General features: G+C 39.8%; 1 protein-coding gene across 27 annotated transcripts in view; it reads right to left on the bottom strand.

The window, feature by feature from the left end:
* The window catches only part of CACNA1D (calcium voltage-gated channel subunit alpha1 D), a 190,365-nt gene that overhangs the window by 84,161 nt on the left and 83,467 nt on the right, over window positions 1–22,737 (bottom strand). For 26 of the 27 annotated variants that reach the window (XM_028719053.2, XM_028719033.2, XM_077924918.1 and 23 more), the window contains 4 exons: window positions 13,154–13,323; window positions 5,872–5,959; window positions 4,881–4,907; window positions 291–451 (listed from right to left, as the gene is read on the bottom strand). In XM_028719053.2, the coding sequence (XP_028574886.2) occupies window positions 291–451; window positions 4,881–4,907; window positions 5,872–5,959; window positions 13,154–13,323 (446 nt within the window). The remainder of the gene's footprint in view (window positions 1–290; window positions 452–4,880; window positions 4,908–5,871; window positions 5,960–13,153; window positions 13,324–22,737) is intronic. The other variant, XM_077924914.1, reaches the window with a different exon arrangement.

Raw genomic sequence — 22,737 nt, 5'->3', positions numbered from 1 at the left:
GATAACAGCACACAGCTACAGTCCACAATCCATTTGACTACAGTAAACTGCTGTCAAGTTCAAATTAGACTAGATTGCAACCCATCTAATCTGTGGATTGCAATCCATCTAACCTGGATAAACTCTAGCTGCAACTAAAAATTTGCTTATACCTTCCCATTGTTCTTTTTCCGCAAAGCTTAAACAACCCAGAATGTCTACAAACTGCTAAATAAATAAATGGCTTTTTATTAAGTCTATAACAGTATTCTATTTGTTACTGAATGAATAAGAAAACATTTTCATTTTACCTTGTATTTGTGTCAACCAATCAGGCTGGTTGTAATGCTCAGATGAGATAGTTAATGTGTTCAGGAAGACCAGTACAATAACTAACCAATAAAACGAAACAGATTTGACAGCAGCTCTGCATCTTCTTCTATTAAATCGGTTCCATCGACGCCAACGCCGACTAAAATATAAAAGAGCAGACGTATTACAACACAGAATAAAACCACAAAAATTAGGCTTGAGGAAATTTTGTCTAGGTAAAGACATCATGGTTGACTGTCTTGGTGCAACCAAACCACAGAAAGAACCCTGCTCTTGTGCCCATGCGCCATAACTCACTTAGTTGGGGGATACAGCAGACACCCGGCAGATTTATCTCAAGGACCCGGTAGATGTGACAGGTGTAGACAATTCTTAACACACTTTGGTCCCAGGGTGTTTAAGGCTTTAAAAGTGAGAACCATCACTTTGAACTAATCTCAGAAACAAATAAGCAGCCACTACAGGTTACAGTATCAGAGTTGGATCCAGATCCATTCTGTCTGATCCAATAAACGTTCTGACAAACGTTCTTGGTCAACAGAAGTTTCTGAACAGTCTTCAATAGCAGTCTACATAACAAGCATTACACCCATCTGCTGTGGCAGTGGATTCTGCAGCAATGAACAGACAAGGTTGTTACCATCGATTGTGGTAGCACCAATCATATACTTTAAGAACAGGAAAATGAATCTCATGCCCCTTTTCCACTTCCTCAAGAGGGGGTATCAACAATTGTATGTTTTAAGAGTCTAACAAGCAGCAATTAGTGTACATTCCACTGCTTCACATAGAGATCTCTGGATAAGACGGGGGGGAAATCATGTCCGAATAAAGATTATGCAAATCAGGATTAGTTTAAAATTAGTTTCAGGTTAAAATTAGGGGCAAAGTCAAGGATACTATTTATACTTGATTTAAAAAAAGGAAGAAATGTGAAGATGAAATGGAGTCAGGATTTGCTGCTCTCATATTGTTGCTATTAATGACAAAGCTTTTTCATCTTTATCTGTGGCTGCCACATTCCACCTCTTAGTCCCCTGTCTTATAAAGACTGGCATTTCATGAGGTTTCCAGTACATTTAAAATATTTTGGAAATATGCTACATTTGACTCAAGAGGAAATAAAAACAAGACTCAGGAGCAAATTAAAAACCTCCAAAGACTATGGTGTGCTGCTAATCTTTGGGAGTCAAATGAACATAAACTGTCACAGCTACGCCTTGAATGTGAATGTAGGCTCTATTTACATCTGATGGTGAGGAAAGATCACAAATACATTAGTCATATCACAATATTATGACCACTCCAGATCTTTGGTAATCAATTATACCAATCTTCAGAGGAAGTGCTAAAGCTGACTAGGATGAAGAAGGTATATGCTGGGACCACAAAGCCTATTAGAATTTGCCAGTGAGGAAGCAGGATTAGAAGAACCAAGGTTTCCATGCAATTCACACCAACCCCTATCCCTCTAGGATGGTGGCAGGAAGATGGTGGCAGTTTCAACACTACAGTGGTACCTCTGGTTACGAACTTAATTCGTTTCGGAGGTCCGTTCTTAACCTGAAACCGTTCTTAACCTGAGGCACCACTTTAGCTAATGCGGCTTGCCGCTGCCGCCGTGTCACCGTCACGTGATTTCTGTTCCCATTCTGAGGTAAAGTTCTTAACCCGAAATACTACTTCCACGTTAGCAGAGTCTGTAACCCAAAGTGCTTGTAACCCGAGGTGTTTGTAAGGTACCACTGTATTGCAAAAAGCATTCCTTATGCTTAAGCTCACACATCCTTGCAAACCTCTTTCATAAAATCACCTTTTTGCAGGAAGTACCATTTACAATTGTGGAACACTTCGCAGTTTACTTTGGCTTTTATTCACCCCAAAAAATACCACCGTGTACAAGAACAACTACTCATGCAAGGTTAAGATACCCCAATAAGTTATGAAACTGAATAAAACCAACAGGTGTAACAACAGGTGTTTAGGTAGACTGAAGTCTACCAAATGTATGAAGTTGTGTGGCCATAAGCAAAACATCTAGGGCTCCATATTAAAGAAAGAAGTGAAGGTGCAGTAAGCACACATGGACTGGGGCATATTTCAGCCCTGACAGCAGATTTTCTGTGAGCGGGAAAATATAGAATTCTTCTTATGGCTTTAGAAATCCTGAGCTATAGATCTTTAGATACATCTAGCCACCATTGTATATATAACCATAGTTATTGTCATTTTCTTCACTGCTGAGTCTAGGGAAGGAAAAAAACCATTTCGAAGATTCCTACCAGGAGAATTCCAAAATCCAATGAATGCGGTATTGATAGTTTTAAAGAGTTTTAAGTTCAAGACTAAGAGATTTAGTTGTATAGCTGATTGATTAAATTATAGAAAGAGAAGCAGATAAGGAAACAATAACCTTGAGATTTTTGGGGAAAAGCTTTCTTGAAAGGTAAGAAACTTTAGAAAAGAATACAAGCTACTTGTATTTGTATTCTTAGGTTTTAGTGTGAACAAAGGCAAAGTTAAGAAACAAAGCAAGATACCATATTGAGAATATGACTGATTTTTTTTAATTGTGCTTCTAAATATCTGCCTAAAGAAAAAGGACATTAATATTGTATGGGTGAATTTCAAAAGAAATAAAAATATTTTTGTTGTGATTCTGACACATTACAAAGCAGCATCCTTGGAATATGGCATAAAATACTTCAAGTACTGCCTCTCTTCATATGAACTGACTTGGACCCTGTGATCATCAGCTGAGGCCCTTCTTCATGTGCCTCCTCCAAGAGAGCTCTGGAAGGTGGCAGCACCAGAATCAGCCTTTTCTGAAGTGGCTTGTGGAATGTTCTCCCCAGGGAGACTGATCTGGCACTTTCATCATCTGTAGGCGCCAGGCAAAACAATCCTCTTCTTCCAGGCCTTCAGCTAGTTGAACAATCTATGGCCTTTTAAACTGTGTTGTGGGGAGGGGGTGGGTGGGTATTGTTTTTGCTTCCTACTATGGAATGTAGTTTTCTGTTTTCATATTATAAACCATCCTGTGATCCTCGGATGAAGGGCAGTATAGAAAATTAATAACAACAACATTTTTTTCCTACTCTGATAAAAGTTATCAGCCCTACTCTGATAAAAGTTATTTTAACCATATATATCCAAAAACCGTACAAAAATTCCCACACAAAAAATTATTTCAGCCAAGTCAACTATATGCAAGTTGAACCAACAGAGTGAACTCTGAAGCATGCCTAGAAGATTTAGTCATTCAAAATACATATTTTTTATTGGGTTGGGGGAGAATCTATTCTGCCCATTCATGAAACACATTTCAGGAATGCTGAAAAAGTCAATGGAAGGGTAAGTGGAGGGGTGGAAGAGTTCACATTGATCTAAAAGCTAGTAGATTTGAGGCGGAGGAAGAAGCCACATCAGATGCATAATTATCATTAAAAGTAACAATACAGTGGTACCTCCGGTCGCGAACGGGATCCGTTCCGGAGGTCCGGCCATATCCCAAAGTTTTTGCAAATGGAGAGACCACTTCTGCGCATGCAACGAAACACTTTGGGATTTGCTGCTTTCGCAACCCAAGGGTAACGTAACCTGAGGTTCCACTGTACAGTGGTACCTTGGGTTAAGTACTTAATTCGTTCCAGAGGTCCGTTCTTAACCTGAAACTGTTCTTAACCTGAAGCACCACTTTAGCTAATGGGGCCTCCTGCTGCGCCGCGCTGCCGGAGCACGATTTCTGTTCTCATCCTGAAGCAAAGTTCTTAACCCGAGGTAATATTTCTGGGTTAGCAGAGTCTGTAACCTGAAGCGTATGTAACCCAAGGTACCACTGTAATAGACTCTGCCTTCCTCATATAAAGCAACTGAGGTGGATAAAAAAGCAATTAAAAGCTGCACAAAAGCAGAGTACCGCACGATAAGGTTAAGATTGTTTCATTACCTATCATGTATCCAAACCTCAGCACGTGAAACTAAAACAGCTGCATATTCTTTTCTTGTTACTCCCCCCCCCCCATTTGCATTCCCTTCCTCTACTGTTTCCTTTTGTCAACTTTAAATTGGAAGCTCTTCAGAGCAGGGACCTGCTCTCTTGTGCTCCACATGCTGAATTTTAAAAACTATCCCATTTCTATAGGACCGATCATGTAAATGGGAAGTAGTAGAGTACCCACTTCGAATTCAAAGGTCACAGGTTCAATCACCAGTATCTCCACATTGGGCTGGGGAAAAACATGCCTGAAATTCTGGAAAGCTATAATAATAATAATAATAATAATAATACAGACAATACTGAGCTTGATTAATGAACCAATTGACTCATTATATGGCAGCTCTTTGTGTTCTTTAAGCCATTATTGTTTATTTGTTTAATTACCTGCTCAGGTTTTTGTGGCCAAATGTTGTTAGATTGCATATGATGCTGTATACATTTCTTGTGCATTCACTAACCCATTTTTAAAAAAAGATTCAGTCATATTCAACCATAATATGTGTAGATTAACAGGAAACAGTTAAGGTACAGGGGGAAAGTGATTGAAAAGAGAGAAAAGAATACTGACCTGAACTTGGATTTTGAGATAATTTGACTAAAAGAAAAGGAAAACATATTTTTAAAGAAAATACGTAACAATTATTTACACAACTCCTTCTCCCTTGAAAGCTATGTTGGAAATTAAAAGCATTTAAAATTATTTCAATCTTCCATGTCTGCTTGATACAGAAATGTTCTATTGGTGTAAATTGCAAAATAATGGCACCTTTTTACTGCTTTTGAAGGATCAGCACAATAAAAGCTTGCATATTTTACATACATAGGAAACATTGTCTTTTTGAATTGATCTTTTACCAAAGCATATCAGTAACGATACTATTAAGACACCAATGTCAAAGTGGTTCAGAAACAGATTATAATCAAAATTTCACGATCAAAAAACCGTAGTTACCTGCTTTTATCTCACCACTCTTCCATGGCACTTACAGCAGATTTCCCCCTACCCCACCCCCTTAACAACCCTGCAATGTAGGCTGGAAGAAAATGATTGCCCAATACCATACATTGAGCTTGAAAGGGTTGAACAGGAGTTTGAACTCAGGTTTCCAAGGTCTAAATCTAGCCACTACATCACACTGGTACAAATCATGGTTTGAATGTACTCATCAAGCGAACGGGGATAATCAGAAAACAATGTCTGAATTGTTGGTAACAACACATGATAATAGCATCCATACCCTGCTCAATTTCTAGCAGCTGAACACTCGCTACAGATTTCTGACTTACAAAATAAGCAGTAAAGGACTACCAACTTAAATAAGCTTCAATGAGTTATTCAAGAAATGTACATCATTTTAATCATCCACATCTCAGAGGACTCCATTTTTGTTCATAGACAATCTTCCTCAGAGTTTTCAGTTAATAAATTAACAGCGCTAATGGTGTGCGCGCATGTATACACACACACACGAAAACTTAGATGAAGAAAACTGTTCCTTTGCTCAGGGATTGCTAGAAACAAAACCACTGACATTCCTACCATGCTGATTTGTACTCACCACAAAGCTCCACAGCATGCTGGGCCCTCCCCTTCTCCACCAACATTTTCCGTATTCACAGACTCAGTTTCACTCGCTTGCATGCTTGCTGTTGGTAAGATAGAAGATATAATTAGATTTTTAGCTCAGCAAAGCCAGCTACACTTTGCTTTGTGTGTGTTGCACAGAAAGGCTGTGCATTTCTCAGGTATTTATTTAAAAGGGGGGGGCAGAATGAAGTGTGAAAATGTTCACTTTAGTTAGCTGGCTTATGATAGCTTACTCTTTTCCTTCTGCGCAATCCCATTGTTTAGCCTGCATTGAAAAAGCTGACCCCAAATCCAGTTTGGATATATATGGTTTACGGCAAGCGAAGTTACAACCCTCGCAACTTCTAAGGTGCTTTTGTGGCCAGATTAGCCCATTGCGTAGGGTTAGAATAGTGAAGTATAAAAAAGTTTAGCTTGAAAGGTTCCATTGAGCTTTTGTGTACCTTCTAAACCAGGATGGTGCAATGCATGGTCTGAGGGCTCGCAGTGCCTTTTTTGGTGACCCTCAGCAACATTTAGGGCCCCACCAAGCCCTCCCGCCCCCTTCCCAAAGCAGGGTAAAAGAGATGAAGCAGTCAGTTTTGGGAAGGAGGCGTAAGAGCTCTGCCAGGGTCCTAGAGTTCTCCCTCCCCCTTCCCAAAGCCTAGTTAGCGCTATCCCAGCTTTGGGAAGAGGTGGGGGAGCTGGAGGACCCTGCCAGAGGCTCGTGCTGCCTTCCCAAAGCAAGCCAAAGTGGGGGCAAGGGGGGAACCCCTCATATTTTGGGCTCACTTCCCCCTCCCCTCTGGGTTCTGCCCACTGGGCATGAAAACTTGGGCTGCCCTGTTCTATAAGCTCAGCACAAAGAGCTTAGAGAACTGCACAAATGGAAAAGCACCTCTGTGCCTTGGGCACTGATCTTCTTAGTTGCAATCGTAGTAGCGAGTGGGGAGACTGGCTGCTGCGCTCAAGTCCTGCTTGTGGGCTTCCCAAAAGCGGGGCTCTTCTTAGTGCAAAAGGCAGAGCACAACAGTTTACATTTTTCTAAGACCCGGCATGTTCACCCATGCTTATGTTGGTATGGCAGCAGCTAAAAGAATTAACTACAAGCACCAGGAAGCTCCTGGTCTTAATCTTGCCTCTGCCATGCACAGCTCTCTCACACCGCTTGGGGGTAATAGCACTGACCTATTGTATGATGTTGTTGTAAGGATTATTAAGCCCATGCAATATAGCATTCACAAGTGAACTGGTTCAATCTGTAGATGGAGGTTAGAGGTGGGGCTAACCCATTGACTGTGCGTACTTTAAGAATGTCTGCACAGGGCCAGAGGAGCAAGGATATAGGGGAAATTGATAATGCTTCGCATGGCAGCTGAGAGGAAATTATTGCCTGAGCACACAGAATAGAGAGACAATTTCTTGCCAGTCCACAGACAGGCTGTCCCCTAAAGCAGAACAAACAAACAGACAATAGACTGGCTTTTAAATTACCAGGACTCAGTTCCAGTAACATTTCTGCCTTCACTATCTTCACAAGTTTTGTCAGGGACAATTCTGACAGCTTTTATTATCTTGGTACTTGTTCTAATTAAACAATTTCCTCAGGTGACAATGTTTTGCACAATATTTGCCCCCATTAAAGTTCTGAAGTACTGCTAGGTTGAACATACACTGTCTATGGCTCACTCCAGCCTGAGTACAACACCGTGTCTAATTCACAACCATGTGTTGTGATCTGCCAGGTGTAAGTGAGAACCCTTCCCTCTTTTTAGTCACAGTCTGGTAGCAAGCAAAATAACCTAATGAAGGCCAAGATATGTGGCTAGCAGGGTTGCATTAATCTTGGGTAGTGGGGTCCACAATCCTTTTGAGTTGTTGTCAAACAACTCTCATTATGATCTACTCTGTTTAATTTAACGGCTTTCCAAGCAATCAGTATACATCTTGGGCTGCAATCTGATGCACACTTAACTGGGAGTAAGCTCCACAGATCATATGGGAACTTACTTTTGAGTAAACATGCCTAAGATTGAACTGTTAGTCATGTGTTGCACAGGATTCAGACTTCTTCCATCAACGTTTCGATTCTGTTATCTATCACACTTTCTCAGTCCTTTCTCAGTGTGGCATGGCAGTGTCACCAAGCACCATTCAATAACGCCTGCATCATCACTACTAATTCTAAGCAATTACACATTTTATTTCATTTCATTTTATATTTCATTTATTTTTTAATTCACCAGAGAGTGAGAATTTCTCCACTCTCCCACTTAACCACTTGAAAGGTGGTGAACACTTAAAAGGCTACTCTCTGCCTCTAATTAACTTCTAGGGATTGTCTCCCCCTGTCTAATGTTGAAGCATGTGTCTCCCTGGGTTTTAAAAAATATAACATGTGAATGTTTCAAAGCCCCACACCACCCTGCCAACATAGCTACCCACATTTCAATCACTACCAACACTGGTTCGGGCCTAGCGAAGGATAATTCTGAGGAAGGAAACATTATCCAGCAAAGTCCTTAAATTGATTTGCACGAAAAGCCACCAAGCCTCTGGACTGTCCCACAAAGCAAAGAAAGAAGTTCCAATATATCCATGCACTTGGAGGAAAGAAAACAGCTCATTCTGCTGGCACTGCACAACACCACAAACATACATTTTCGCCATTGGCAGAACTACCAGATGTCCTTGTTTTTAAGAGAAAGCTTGTTCTTGGTCAATGCGCCATCATATCCTGAGAGCTTTTAAACGCTTTATGGTTTTCATCACATTGAAACTAAAGTGATGTACTCATATCTGACTCATTTGCCTTTCTAGATCGTATGCTTTAACTTGATTGAGAGCTATTCAATGGAAATTTAAATGAGTATAATGAAATTTCAGCTTACAGTTGTTGCACTGCAGCAACAATCTCTTTGAAGCATGCATTCAAGCAGCAAATCACTTCCATGCAAGATGTGTGTCCACATGCAATTTAGGGAATATATTTACTCCCAGGCGTTTGAGAATTTAAACAACAGCACTCAAAACTCGTTGCCTAGATTGAAACACACCCACTGCAAAACAGAACACATTTTTTACCATGTTTGTTTGACCCACGGCAACATCTAAATCTGCTTTTCTTCTTGTCGTCTAATAAATCGGCCAACGTAACCCCTTCATGTTAAACACATGCAACCCCGTCAATAAAACAGCAGGTGGCAGCAGCAGCAGTGCAAAAGACAATAAAGGATCCACATTCAGTGCAATGCCGGTTGGGATGCTACATGACACAGGAGGACTATATCTGCATTGGCTTTGCTATCAGCAACTGCAGCCTAAATCTAGGACTGTGTAAAATTGAGAGGACTGAAGTGGCAAGGCTTCTGGATTTCATTAAGAGCATCCCATCATCTCCTCCCTCTTAAGCCTCCGGGGCGAAATCTCAGAAGCCAAAAGGTGTGTTTGTGGAGGAGTAGCTGCACAGGCAGCTCTCCTATGGCTATCAGAAGCAGAATTATATAAAATAAAGCACGCATATGCCAATGCAATTTTTGTAATTGATACACGTTGCAGGGCTGTAGCCGAGTTGTCAGGCATGCGTGCAAAAGGTCCTGCATTCAATTCACCAGATAAAAATGGGGATGCCTAGTATCTGAAAGGCTGGAGAGGCACTGCAAGGGCTTATTCAGGGCACTGCCAGGGCTTATTTACTGTGCTTTCTAGGCACAGGTCCCCACTTTAAAGCACTGTGTCTGAGTGCTTCTTTTTCTTTTCTTTTCTTTTTTGTCCAAGTGCTTTCCCCATGAAAACCTGCCCTTTAAAGCTGAATCGGAACAAACGGCAATTCAGCTTTCAAGAGGAAAAAAGTGATCAGACACAGGACTTTTAAAGTGGGGACCTGCGTCTAGAATGCCAGCACAAAAGGAAGTCTGGATGAGCTAGGTGTACCAATAGTCTAGGGTAAAGCAGCTTCCTGTGCTCCTAAAACCAATTTTCTTTGGTGCAGAATTTTGATTAGTTTTTGAAGTAATCGTAGCAACTACATTCTTGCTTAAATTAATTTACTCCTTACAGTAATTCTTGGCCAAGCTGGGGGAGGGCTCACAATAGATTCTGAGGGAACAGAGTTGAGTCATTGCTGGCAGTTGCACAGATCATAAACCGCTTTCTATTCAGTGATTAGTAATTAGCATCCTGATAGTTTTACAAGGGTATCTTTACAGTAGAGTATAAAGATTAAGGGCTGATTCACAGAACTGCAAATCAGGCTTGTCTTTCAACTCAAGCTAATTGTTTTGCCTGCTTGGGTTGAATGTGTCAGCTCCCACAAACATAAGTGGCACATGGATGCTAGCACACAATTCGTCAAAGGCACTGATACCTGAGATTTGTTTTTCTATTCAGGCTGGCAAGCAACTTTCCCTAGTCTTGGATACCCCAGATGCTGCAAGACTACAACTCTCATCTTTCCTGACCATTGGCCAAAATGGCCAAGGACTGATGACAGTTGTTGTCCAATAATATCTGGGGACCAAAAATAAGGGAGAAGGACAGCTACTGTAGTACATATTATAAAACCAACTGTATTTCTATTCTTATAAATCAGTGTTGTCTATTCCAAAGGAGAGCAGGGAAGATTTTTATATGCAATATTAAGGCTCAATTCTATGAACATTAACCTGGGAGGAAAAGCATCACTGAACACAGAGGGACTTTCTTCCAAGTAAGTGTGTGTAGGATTGGTCTGCACATGCAGATACCAGTTTCCCCATGGCTGACACAGCTCAGCCCTGATCATATCCAATATCCATATCTATCTCAGAACCAGAATAAGAAAACTGGGAATTAACAATGGAATTGCAGAGTTACTCCAAAGACTAGCAAGACAATAAAGCACCTTGCAAAATGGTGGATTAGAAGTAACATAAAGCTAAGTAGGGACGCAGGTGGCACTGTGGTTTAAACAACTGTGCCGCTTGGACTTGGCAATCGGAAGGTCGGCGGTTCAAGGCTCCACAACGGGGTGAGCTCCCATTGTTCAGTCCCAGCTCCTGCCAACCTAGCAGTTTGAAAGCACACAGTGCAAGTAGATAAATAGGTATCGCTCCAGCAGAAAAGGTAAACGGCGTTTCCATGCATTGCTCTGGCTTCGCCAGAAGCGGCTTAGTCATGCTGGCCACATGACCCAGAAAAACTGTCTGCGGAAGGGGACAAACACCGGCTCCCTCAGCCTGTAAAGCGAGATGAGCGCCGCAACCCCAGAGTTGTTTGCGACTGGGCTTAACTGTCATTTACCTTTTTAAAGCTAAGTTAAAAGGGTCAGTTGTATTAAAACTGGTCATTTCCACACCATCGCATTCTACAGCAATGAAAACAAATTATGTTGCTGCAGCAGAAGTGCAAAAAAATTCTGATCACTAAGGCCAACCAGCATCACTCGGATTACACTCATTTAAGAAATCAGTTGACAAAGTGCATGTCATTCTCACATTAGATAGGGAGTAATTAATTTTCTGTAATCTAACTACAGTATCACACAATGGCATTTTAAGTGGCAGAATCTTCCAAGAGAATAAAAAGGAGAGATATGACAGAGCACTACTGACTGAGACTGACTGACTGACTGACTGAGACAGAGCACTATAGATTGTGTTTTGAGAAAGGCAGGTTTCTTAACAGAGCACAAATAATAATGCAGCCCAGCAACTGATCTTAAGCAGCTTTAATTATTTCCCTGTTAAATTTTATGTTACTCAAAGATTTTCCAGAGCAATATTCAGAATGTTCTGAGTAGCTTATTCTGAAATATATTCCATGGCGATATTACTAACAGATTAACTGTTCCATTACAGGATGTGCTTGATATTGCACAGATTGCTGCTTTAAGACACCATTACCAGTAACACACAAAGACACTGGATGCTTGATCAGGGCCAAAGAACATCTCTGCAGAGGTTGATAATAGTAGGATCACTGCCTGAGACAGATATCATTGACTCTAAAATTAGCCAAGCAAGTGGCTAAAATTGCTGTTTCCCTTTTAGAAGCACCAAGGGATGGATCTCCAGATGGACCAATTTTCTCTACATCCACAAGATGTTGATAGGCAATTTGGGGGTTGTTCTACAGCTATCTCTGGCTTCAGGAAGAAGACTGAAAAGCCAAGGTGCACCCCGGCTAGCCAGCTCTTCTATTTAAGCAAGCTAAAGAAAACCTAAATGTTAAGGAGGATTTTTGATTCTATGCAAAACTAGCTGTCAGGTCAGCAATTTCTAGCCTGGTCCTCTAATAGTTAACACTTTGATGTAGAAAAATTGCTCTTCAGAAAATTACTGCTTGCTGTAATATACCCCCATTTATTTTGACAGTTTGTCAAAATAAAACAATAACAATCTTACAGTGTTGACATTCGTCAGTAAAATTTAAAGCAACATAAAATGCAGTCTGACATTTTAGGGCCGAAAATGGCTCTTGCAACTCATTGCTAGATCTCAAGGATGCAGGTTCTGTACATGCCAACCTTGAATATACATATATGTGCATGCACATTTTTAACATAACGTCTTGAATTAATACAAAATGTAACTGAGGTTGCAATCTATTATTGTTGTTGTTATTGTTATTATTACATTGATTACACGCTTTTCACCGGCAGGTCCTAGGGCGGGTTACCACAATTTAAAATTCAGAATTAAAAACAGTTAAAACAGAGTACATTCATAGGTATAGGGTGGATCCTGAAAACACACATCTCAGGTGTCAAAGACAGGATAAAGAGGTGCATCTTCAGCATTCACTGAAACCTGTATAGCAAAGAAACCAGGTGCACCATGACTGATGCTCTCTTCTGGGCTGCCACCACCTGCAAACTTCTGACAGATGTGGAACTGTTAAGCTGCTGATCATAACACCTGGGAGAGTTTGTAGAGAAGGAGGAGCTCTCTCTTATATATGGACCTAAGTCATTTGGAGCTGCAAACACTAGCATGAGCACCTTGAACTGGGCCCAGAAACAAACTTGACAGCCAATGCAGCAGTTTATATGTGTTCCAAAGGCAAGCCCAGCCAGTAATCTGGCCGCTGCATAATAATGTTAGAGTGCAGGTAAAGAAAGTAGTCATTTACAACAGAAACAGTTATCTGCAGGTGGGGGAGAGGGGAGAATTACGTTACAGACATCTGAGTATAACGCTATTATGTGAGCAACAGTCTCTCCCATACAGTAAACTATTTTTAGAGCACACTATATTCTTTTGTTAGCAGTAATAAAGTGAGAAGACATGACATACTATTCCGTTTGCCTTCTCCATCACCTTCCTCTTCATTCTCAGGGTCAATATCTTCTGCTTGTGTAATCCAATCCAAATAGCCTTTGAGATCCTCTTCAAGCTGCTGCTTTTCACGCAGCTTCTGAAAATCTCCCCTGGCCTTGGCTTTTTCTCTTTCCTTGGAAAACTCCCTATTGGGTTCAGATAAAACGGAACAGAAATATTGATTTATGAAGCTGTAGGCTTTCTGAGGGGGGAAAAAAATCAGACCCCAGTATTTCTTTTTCACACAGTTAAACAAAATAAAGAAACTGTACAGAAACGTGAACAGTTTCCACAGATCACAACAGTGATACGAGTCACACAACATGCTTCATTCCTTATACACTTATTAAGCTCCTATGTACTGATAATAATAAAAATACAGCTTACAATTATTTGGTCACAATAACTAAGTTGACATCATGTTGGATCTTTCCTCCCACCCTTAAAAACCTCAACGTTACTGATATATGTAAGATATTATGTTGTACTTCTCCTTTAGAAATTAAATTATTCTAAATAGCACCTTCTACTTAATAGGGCCAAGGTTTGAAGGCATAATGGCTTCATGGAATTACACCTGGGGGAAATGGCATATACCAATGAAATGTAAGTGTGAACACATATTTGAGAAAAAGGCAGTTCATTTCAAACCTAAAAGCAGGATTTGTCCCCTTGAGTCACCTATACAAGGGTGAATCTCCTTTACACAAAATATCCCAACAGAATTAAGGTTCCTATGTGGAAATTTCCAAGCTATCTCACATCAGTATGAATAGAGGGAGCCCATGATGGACAGTGGAGAGAATGTAAATGACAGAGTTTCAAGCCTGCTCTTCAATGCTGCAATTTGTCCTCAGGAGGGTGGGGGAATAAAACAATGCAGTGCAGCCTGCTTGATTAAATAACCAAAGACCCTCAAACAAAAAGAAAAACCCTTAATCTGAACAAAATAAAAAAATTCCTTCCAGTAGCACCTTGGAGACCGACTAAGTTTGTTATTGGTACGAGCTTTCATGTGCATGAACACTTCTTCAGATATATTGGTATCTGAAGAAGTGTGCATGCACATGAAAGCTCATATCAACAACAAACTTAGTTGGTCTCTAAGGTGCTACTGGAAGGAATTTTTTTGTTTTGTTTCGACTATGGCAGACCAACACGGCTACCTTAATCTGAGTGAGAGAAATGACCATAGTGGTCACAGAATACATGCCTTACAAGGAGAAGGTTGCAGATTCAATCCCTAGATTTCAGGGCACTGAATTGGGAAAGACTGCTGCCCAAGACAGCAGAGACCCATTGCCTGATATTGTAGACGGTGCTGGGCAGGATGAATCAATGATCTGGCTCACTGTAAAACAGCTTCATATTACCTAATGGAAGCTTCCTGATCAAAAGAAAATGACTTATGGAAACCACTAGTGCATTTACTGCATTAGATCCCTTTAAATGAGTCAAAGGTACATGACAGCATGTGTTCCCAAATTGGAAATTCTTCATTATCTCTTGGAATAAGAGATGATTGAGGGAGCTATCTTAACACCCCATTGTGCTGGGCTGGGTTTAGTGTTGGATTTGAGCCAGTCTCGCTGCAAATCACACTGCCCCCCTCCACCTTCCATCCTGCTCATTTTGGATTTGGTGGTGGCATTGCTGCGGAGGAGAGAGAGGTTTGGATTGTGCCCTTAGGCTGTAGGAACATACTCTTACCTGGGAGTAAGTCTCACTGAACTCATAGAACTACCACTGAACTGAATGGGACTTACTTCTGAATAGATATGCATAGATTTGTGCTGTTAAACAATAAATGTGAGAACCTAGATAATGCATTTATTGTAAAGATGACATCTAAACTCATGTCACACTCCCCAAAACAGCCCAGTAAGAACTCAGCATGCTCAACTGTTACCAGGAGACACTGAATATTGAGTGTCAGTTGAAAAAGAAATACACAAAGCTGAAATATGCTAGAGAAAGTTGTGGATGCCTGGAATCCTAAACAGAATAATTCCAGTTAGGGGATTATGATATACTGCCACATTCTGTTGCAGGTACCATTCATTTCCGTGGAACTTGCTCAGGAGATGTTCCACCAGAACCCTCACCATGTCTTCACCACTTCTATGAAATAATATCAGACTTCACAGATTGAAGTCAACCTACTCATCCCTACAGATGAGAGAGACTCATGAAAGACTATGTAGTTATGACTGCTACAACAGTACTATTACACCTCTGCACTTTCACTAGAACACCTGAATGTGACCTCTAATGGCCAATCTAGATGATGCAAGAAACACATGGCTGCATTTCACGTATCTGTTTTTGCTTATGTTAAATAGCAGCAGTGAAGAAGAGAGTGCAATTAATATTGGGGTCATGGTGTTGTGGGTTTTTTAATCAATTTCAAGTTACACCAAGATCACTTCCTGAAGTGGAAGTGATCTTTTCCTGTGGAAAAGAAGCTACTATTGGCATCTGCAGCCTACGGAAGCCCAACAGCAACCTTGAAGGGCTGGTTTTCATTGGAATTGTGGCATGGAGAAAAGGTTAAACCTTCCTCCTCCCTGCAACACTGCCATCCCAATCCTGAATGGACCCCTGGCAGCTGCTATTTAATAGAAACAAGAAACAAGATAAGCAAAACCCAAACCATGTGTTTCACATATCATCTAGTTTGGCACTAATTATATAGGATTGCAGAAAGTGAACGTAATACTGAATGTAATATAATAGTAGTTCAATTTTGTCATGGTTCATGGTGTCCATGGTCTATTGCTTGAAATGATTTGGCAGATATGTATCCTGATGAACAACTATCCAGGAGAAACTCAAAGGGATCCCTACTGCCTACATGGCTTTGCAGAGATATTTCACGTCTCTGCAAGGGGAGTTGGTGCCTTCTCTGGCGAACTGATGCCATCTTCACATTCAATAGTCGTCAGAGAAAAGCTGAAAGCCAACGGGAAGCTTTTAGATATTTGGATGTGATTAACGGGGGGTGGGCGGTGCTGCTGCTATTGATATTAATATTAATATTGTGTATCTTTATTTTAGATCTTTCATGATTTATGTGGAAATTGTTCAATTTGGTTGTGTACTTTTTATGTTCAATTTACTGTTTATGACCACTTTCTTTTGTTATGTTTGTAATTACTTTTTTTCATGTTGTAAGCTGCCTTGAGCATAGTTTTAACTATAGAAAGGCAGTATACGAATAAAATGATGTACATATGTTTAATTCCACGTTGAATCTGATTCATTTTGCAACTACACATACTGCGGCATCAGGTTAAATTTGACCCAGTATGAGACAATGAAATGTGCTTTTTTCTTATTCAAGGAATAGGGCTGGGTGATATTTTGTTTTCAACATTGTGATATATTAACAGCTAAATATTGTGATATAATGTACTGATATATTACAATGTCTGAAATGTCTCTTGACTGATTCTTCCTCTGCATCTAAATTTCCTACTTCCTCCTTTAAGGACGAAATAAGGTGGGGAGGAAGAAGCAGGTGAGATATATCGCCCAGTCCTATAGCTGAGCAAGTCACCTTGCCGCTCCGGATCGTGGAACACACCTGGAGCTAAGGGGGGTGTTCAAAAATGCTCAAAAATTCTGAAACCATTATCATGATCTGAACTTCAAACCAGTTTCAGATGATGCACAGAAATACCGGGAATAAATGCCTCATCAAACAATGGGATGGATCACAGTTCAAAACGTTACTGAAACATGGGCTACAAAAGTTGGGTCACACACATCAAGGTTTTTAGCACACCATTTTAAATAGGAATGCTATTGCTTTTGTTTTTAATTCTTGCTTCACTGATATATGTAAGAAAAGGACACTTTTATCCTCTCATTTTGGTTTTTTTGGCTATTAATCCTTGACTCTGCTGAGAAAAGGAATACTGTCAAGGCTTGTTCATTTTCCTTTACAGGAAAACTGCAGCTGACAGTTCATTGCCATCTTCTATTTTGTGCATCATTATTTAAATGCCTTTCCCCATTAATCCTCAAAGTGCCATGGAGACAAGTGTTCTTAGGTATGTGTGTGCATATTGGCATATAGAAAAAACAACACTCTTTTTCATTACACGGATCCATGGAAAAAACATGATTGTTGTGCTAGAATGCAAGAAATGTCAGGAAAATATATGCTAAATGAATAAAAACATTACTTTCACCCGCAGTGCCTACAGAAGGATGCATATGGGGACACGTCAATATATACTCCTTGCTGTCCTCGGGCAAGGAAGTAAATACAACTTACAGATATTTATTAAAGTGCGTTTGGAAAGATCTTATTTTGTTCCCATGGCTACCCAGAGAAATAGTAATGCCTTCAGCAGAATCTGTCTTCAGTATAAAGCATCTTTTAGTGGTTAGAACTATTCTTGAGAAACAGATTATCACGCACCATTAAGAGCTGTTCCACTTGTAAATAAGGAATTGTTTTCACAACTTCCAGTTTTCTTTGTTTAACAATAAAATAGTTTCAGCAGATACGCTGGTAATACATTCAAAGTATGCCATTTAAAGATTATTTTTGCATTAAAATATATTAATTCAATTCAGAAATGATACTTCCACATTATTAAGGCAAAATCCCTGAACTGCTTGCTAATGCTTTGACCAGGTGACCTCAGCAAACGAAAGGTGTAGGAATTGTCTTGCTGAACAGATCAAAAGGTTGCCAACCAAATATTCCTGGGATTATCCCAAGTCAGGCACAACAGTGACAATTCCTGTTCCTTGCACCCCTAGTAGAGGTATGTCACTTCTGCATGTGGAGGCTGAATATTTTGTTATCATGACAATAGTCCTTAATTTGTTGTCTCCTCACACCTTTTTGAAGCTATCAGCTATCTGTCTGTTAGTGAACATCATCAATTAACTGGCGGTATAAGCTTCAATTATTATAAGAGGGAGAAAAGAAAGCATGCCTCTCCACTCCAGAGAGAGTTCTCTGAAGCAGCTTTCAGTTTAGATTCTTGTAATTAAACTGTTTTTAACAGTCTTGCAGTGTGTCAGCTAATTAGAACTGTTTACCCATTTGGTTTTTAACCAATAATATAAATCAATTTACCAAAGGAATAAACAAAAATATATGCATACTACAAGGCTCTGTGCACTTAGTGCTTAGTAAGAGACCCAGTTTTACATTCATAGCTCACTCCAGGAGGTTTTCCTTTCCTTGTGATAGCTGCATCAGTGCCTTATGCTCAGCTGAGTGTTAAATTTTGAGCAAGAATGTTCACATCCCATCCTAGCTGTTGACTTACTGGGTGGCCTTGACTTTGTAAACTTGGAACACTGCTTCATAGGGTGTGTTTTTTTAGAATAAATGAGATTAGAAATCTAAAGCACCCTGCACAGTTGTTTGAATTTTATATAAATAATATAGAGAGGGAAATGTCCTAATAATAATATTAAAGCACTAAAAATAGGAGTGTTATACATAGGTGTATGGCTATCCTTTGCACCAATCTTTATTCAAAGGACTAAGTCTGGAATGTGCTCCTATAAATGTGCCTCAAACTGAGGCTTGCAGGCATAAAGTAATGTTTGGTTGATAGATTCAATTTTATAACTGAACTTATGCACCTAGAATGTGGAAATAAATTGAAATCAGAATGGGTAAAATATCAAGCATTCTATGGAAGGAACTGCAGACAAATCTGAGTTGACTCAGCAACATTCTCATCTCAAATATGACCAGGGTGGGGTGGGGCGGACTTCAACAGAAATAAAACATTACTTTCAAATGGCTTAGGTCCATACAATATCCTAAGAAAATTTGTCTACTCCAAAACTAGAGTTCTCCAAGTCATTAAAATTGTGCTTAGAACCACTATGTGATAATGAGAAAAGAAATGCATGGCTGTTGACAAAATGAATTACATGAATGATAGCCATCTAACATTTGTGCCCTTCAAATGCTTGGAATATATCCTTTGCTGTCAACAGACTCCTTAATTTAAAATAATATTTACTAAGGGCATTCCCTATTCTTGCAGTCTATGTTATCTTAAAATTACATGAAAATTATATTTAAAAATGACCTCCACTTTAAAATCTTGTGGGGTTTTTTAATTATTATTTTTTAAAAAACAATTTCAACATTTCATTCTCACATACTCACCTTTAAAGAAGGCTAGATGTAAAACAAAAGGTCTCTCAAATTATCTTACCTACATGTTCATCATACTATAAACACGTCAATCATGCAGTTCACAAACACAACACACGAAATACGAAGATCAAAAACATTAGACACTTTTCAAAATGCTGAGCATAAATCAACAACACAGGAAATAGTCATATCATATGGAAACATCTTCAGCACAGATTCCAGATTTTAGTTCCTAAAATCCAGAGAACTAAATACAGCCATGTTTTTAAGGCACAGGGATTATTTTGGGAGAGCTTTTACTTTTTAAATGATCATCACCTTTTTGCCTTGTGGAAGTCTGGTCATGTTTTATAAATGTGCATCTATGCAGACATGCGTGTTTATTAATCACATTATATATGACAATATGACTGATTTTATGAGCAGGGTTAAAAGTATATGTGACTACCTACATGTATGTCCCATGGAAATCTTTCCTAGAAGCCATTCCCTTAAAAAGAAACAAAAAAAACCCCCAAACCTATTATGTCTCCAAAACTTGGGTGACTTCAATATTTTTCTAATTAATACAGAGATGCAGGAGGCATATTTTACAACATACTTGCATCATTTACCTTGGAGATAATCTGTTGCATTAATTACTTCAGGGGGGGATAATGCTTATTACCACAGGCATATAGAAAGCCTTATCCTTGTATCTATGCTAGCAGAATGATAGTATTTTTCTCATCAGTTTGAGAGATGCCCTTTATGTATTCAGAGCCTACGTTTGCCTGAAGCCTTCTATGCATTCTTCACGCAAAATAATAAGGCGATATTCTACTTTCTGGCACCTACGGTCCAAAAATTAATAGGTGATATCCAATGATGTCTGAGAAATGGAATTTTGCTTGTATAATGCAAGTTCCAATTTATTTTCTCCACCCTCCAGTCTCTCTCACACACAAAATGTGGCTGAGGGTAGCAGGAGTCAGAAAAGGAAAATGAGGCCCCATTGCAGGGGTGTACACTCACCCACACTAGGTTAGATTTCACTTTATGGTGCAAATTACAGATGTGGTGGGGACTGTTATCTTTAAACTGGAACTATTCTAATTCCAACAGACTGGTAAAACAGTGAAATACAACCTTCTGACTAGCTGCCCTACATTTTGAACATTTATCATAATTACTCAATATTTTATTTTATTTTCTAAACTAAGAACAAAATGGTATCAGTTTTGGCAACAACTAACTTCTCCTGACCAAGCCCAGCTGAACAGGGAGAACACAAAATAGGCAATTAACACAGTTTGCATTCATTTCAACCGAGTTTGCCCAAGAAGTTTCCAGGGGGCTTTTCTATTTATCCTCTAATTATATCTAACTATTATTTTTGTCTAGAACTTTGCTTTTTTTTATTGTGGAAGACCCATAGTATCTACCAGCTCAGAGCAGGACAGCTAATAAATGTCCTTTAACAAGAGTCACAGCTTGCATTACTCCATATCCTCTGCAACCATTTAAAAAGTATTTTGTTAAGCCTCATGTTCTCTTCTTAGGTGAGTTAGGACATGCAAAGACTTATACATGGTTAGCTAGGCATATAGCTCACTTGAATTATTGGGGAAGTGCAGTTATATTTGCAGACTTAGGCTGTGTTCTGTGAGTGGCTCTACGAATGGGAGAGTATGGTGGCCTTGGAAATGTTGTTCTTGAAATAGGTTCAAATTCATGAAGCGCACTAGTAGCCCTAGGTAAGTCACTATTCCTTAGCCTAACCTGCTACATAGGATAATACAAATCCAATAAGTTAAATCCCACTTGAAACCATTGTGACTGCTCATTTACTGCGCAATCCTACACATCTCTCTCAAAAAGTACCATATATACTCAAGTATAAGCTGACTTTTTCAGCACAGTTTTTATGCTGAAAAAGCCCCCCTTGGCTTATACTCGAGTGAGGGTCCTTTCAGGCTGCTCCTTCCTCCTCCGCTGCCTTTGCCACTGTCAGCAGCGGCAGAAGAACGAGCAGCCTGAAAGCAGCCCTTTGGGGTGCTTGTTCTTCCTCTGCCGCCACCACCAGGTTTGTGGTGTGGTGAACCGGCTTATACTCGAGTCAATAAGTTTTCCCAGTTTTTGTGCTAAAATTAGGTGCCTCGGCTTATATTCGGGACAGCTTATACTTGCGTATATACAGTAAGTCCCACTGAACCAAATAGGGCTTACTTTGAGGCAACAGGCTACAGCATTGTAGGCTTAAGCATATACTGTTACACTAGGAGAGAAGCAGTGATAAAAGATCACTACTGCAAGTCTGGAAAACACTTAGCCCTAGACTAGCCAGGCTAACAGCACAGGGTTTAGGTAGATCACGGATCTGATTTTGTTTAAGGCAGCTACTGTGTAACAAATCAGTTTGTTTTTTTTCTTTATTTCTGTTTGTAAATAGAGATTCTGTCTTTATTCAAAATTGCTAAGTTCACAGTAAAATATATATTTTACATTAAAAATATATAATCAAATATATAATCAAAGGAGGGCACTTTTCAGTATCTTCTTAAAAACATTTTTGCTGTAACATTGTCATTCAGTCATAAATCATCTGCGCACACAATAGGAGGATGGGTGACACCAGAAGACTTGCTAGCCTTGTTACATTTATATTTCTATGACAGTACTCAGCTGAAAAGATTATTTGCCATTGAGTTAGCTACACCCTGCATAGGACTGCAAAAACATTCTGTTGTCTACATTTTCTTATTCGTCTGTGGAAAAAATGTGTGTACCCATTGTGTAAGCTGCATTGCACAGATTAATGCAGTTAATGAGGTCAACACAGCTTAGGAAAATACTGCCCAGTTTTAAGTGTGTGAAACAATAAAATTTCTGATAATTGCTGGAACATAGAGGACTATGAACTCTAACTCACTGCCTATTGCTGTATCTTCCAGTTCGATTAAAGCCCTCTTCAGGTGTTTGGGGATAATGCTCATGGGCTCGACGAGGAAAGGGACAGGATTGTGCATGTAAGCATCACCTCCAATATTCCCGTGTGTGCTGGTCCCACTTCAGATGGTGTGAAGCAGGCTTCCTCAAACTCAGCCCTCCAGATGTGTTTGGCCTACAACCCTAGCTAACAGGACCAATGGTCAGAGATGGTGGGAATTGTAGTCTCAAAACATCTGGAGGGCCGAGTTTGAGAAAGCCTGGTCTGAAGGAAGATTCTAAGCACCTCTCGATGAACATACTTCTATTTTCCCTTCAGACCTTCCTGCTCAATTTGCAAAAACCTGAAGTAGAGCCAGCATGTGCAGAGAAATTGGAGGAAAGACCTCCTGTTTAAGCCCCAAATGCCCAAAAAAGGGCTTACCCAAGGCAGAATGCATGAACAAGCTTCCCTGCACCTAAAGAACTACGGACAAGAGTGAATAAA

Source organism: Podarcis muralis, chromosome 2 (genome assembly GCF_964188315.1).
Source record: "Podarcis muralis chromosome 2, rPodMur119.hap1.1, whole genome shotgun sequence".
Lineage (NCBI taxonomy): Eukaryota > Metazoa > Chordata > Lepidosauria > Squamata > Lacertidae > Podarcis > Podarcis muralis.
Note: the sequence above shows the minus strand (reverse complement) of the source record. Positions and strands in the feature narration are given on the sequence as shown.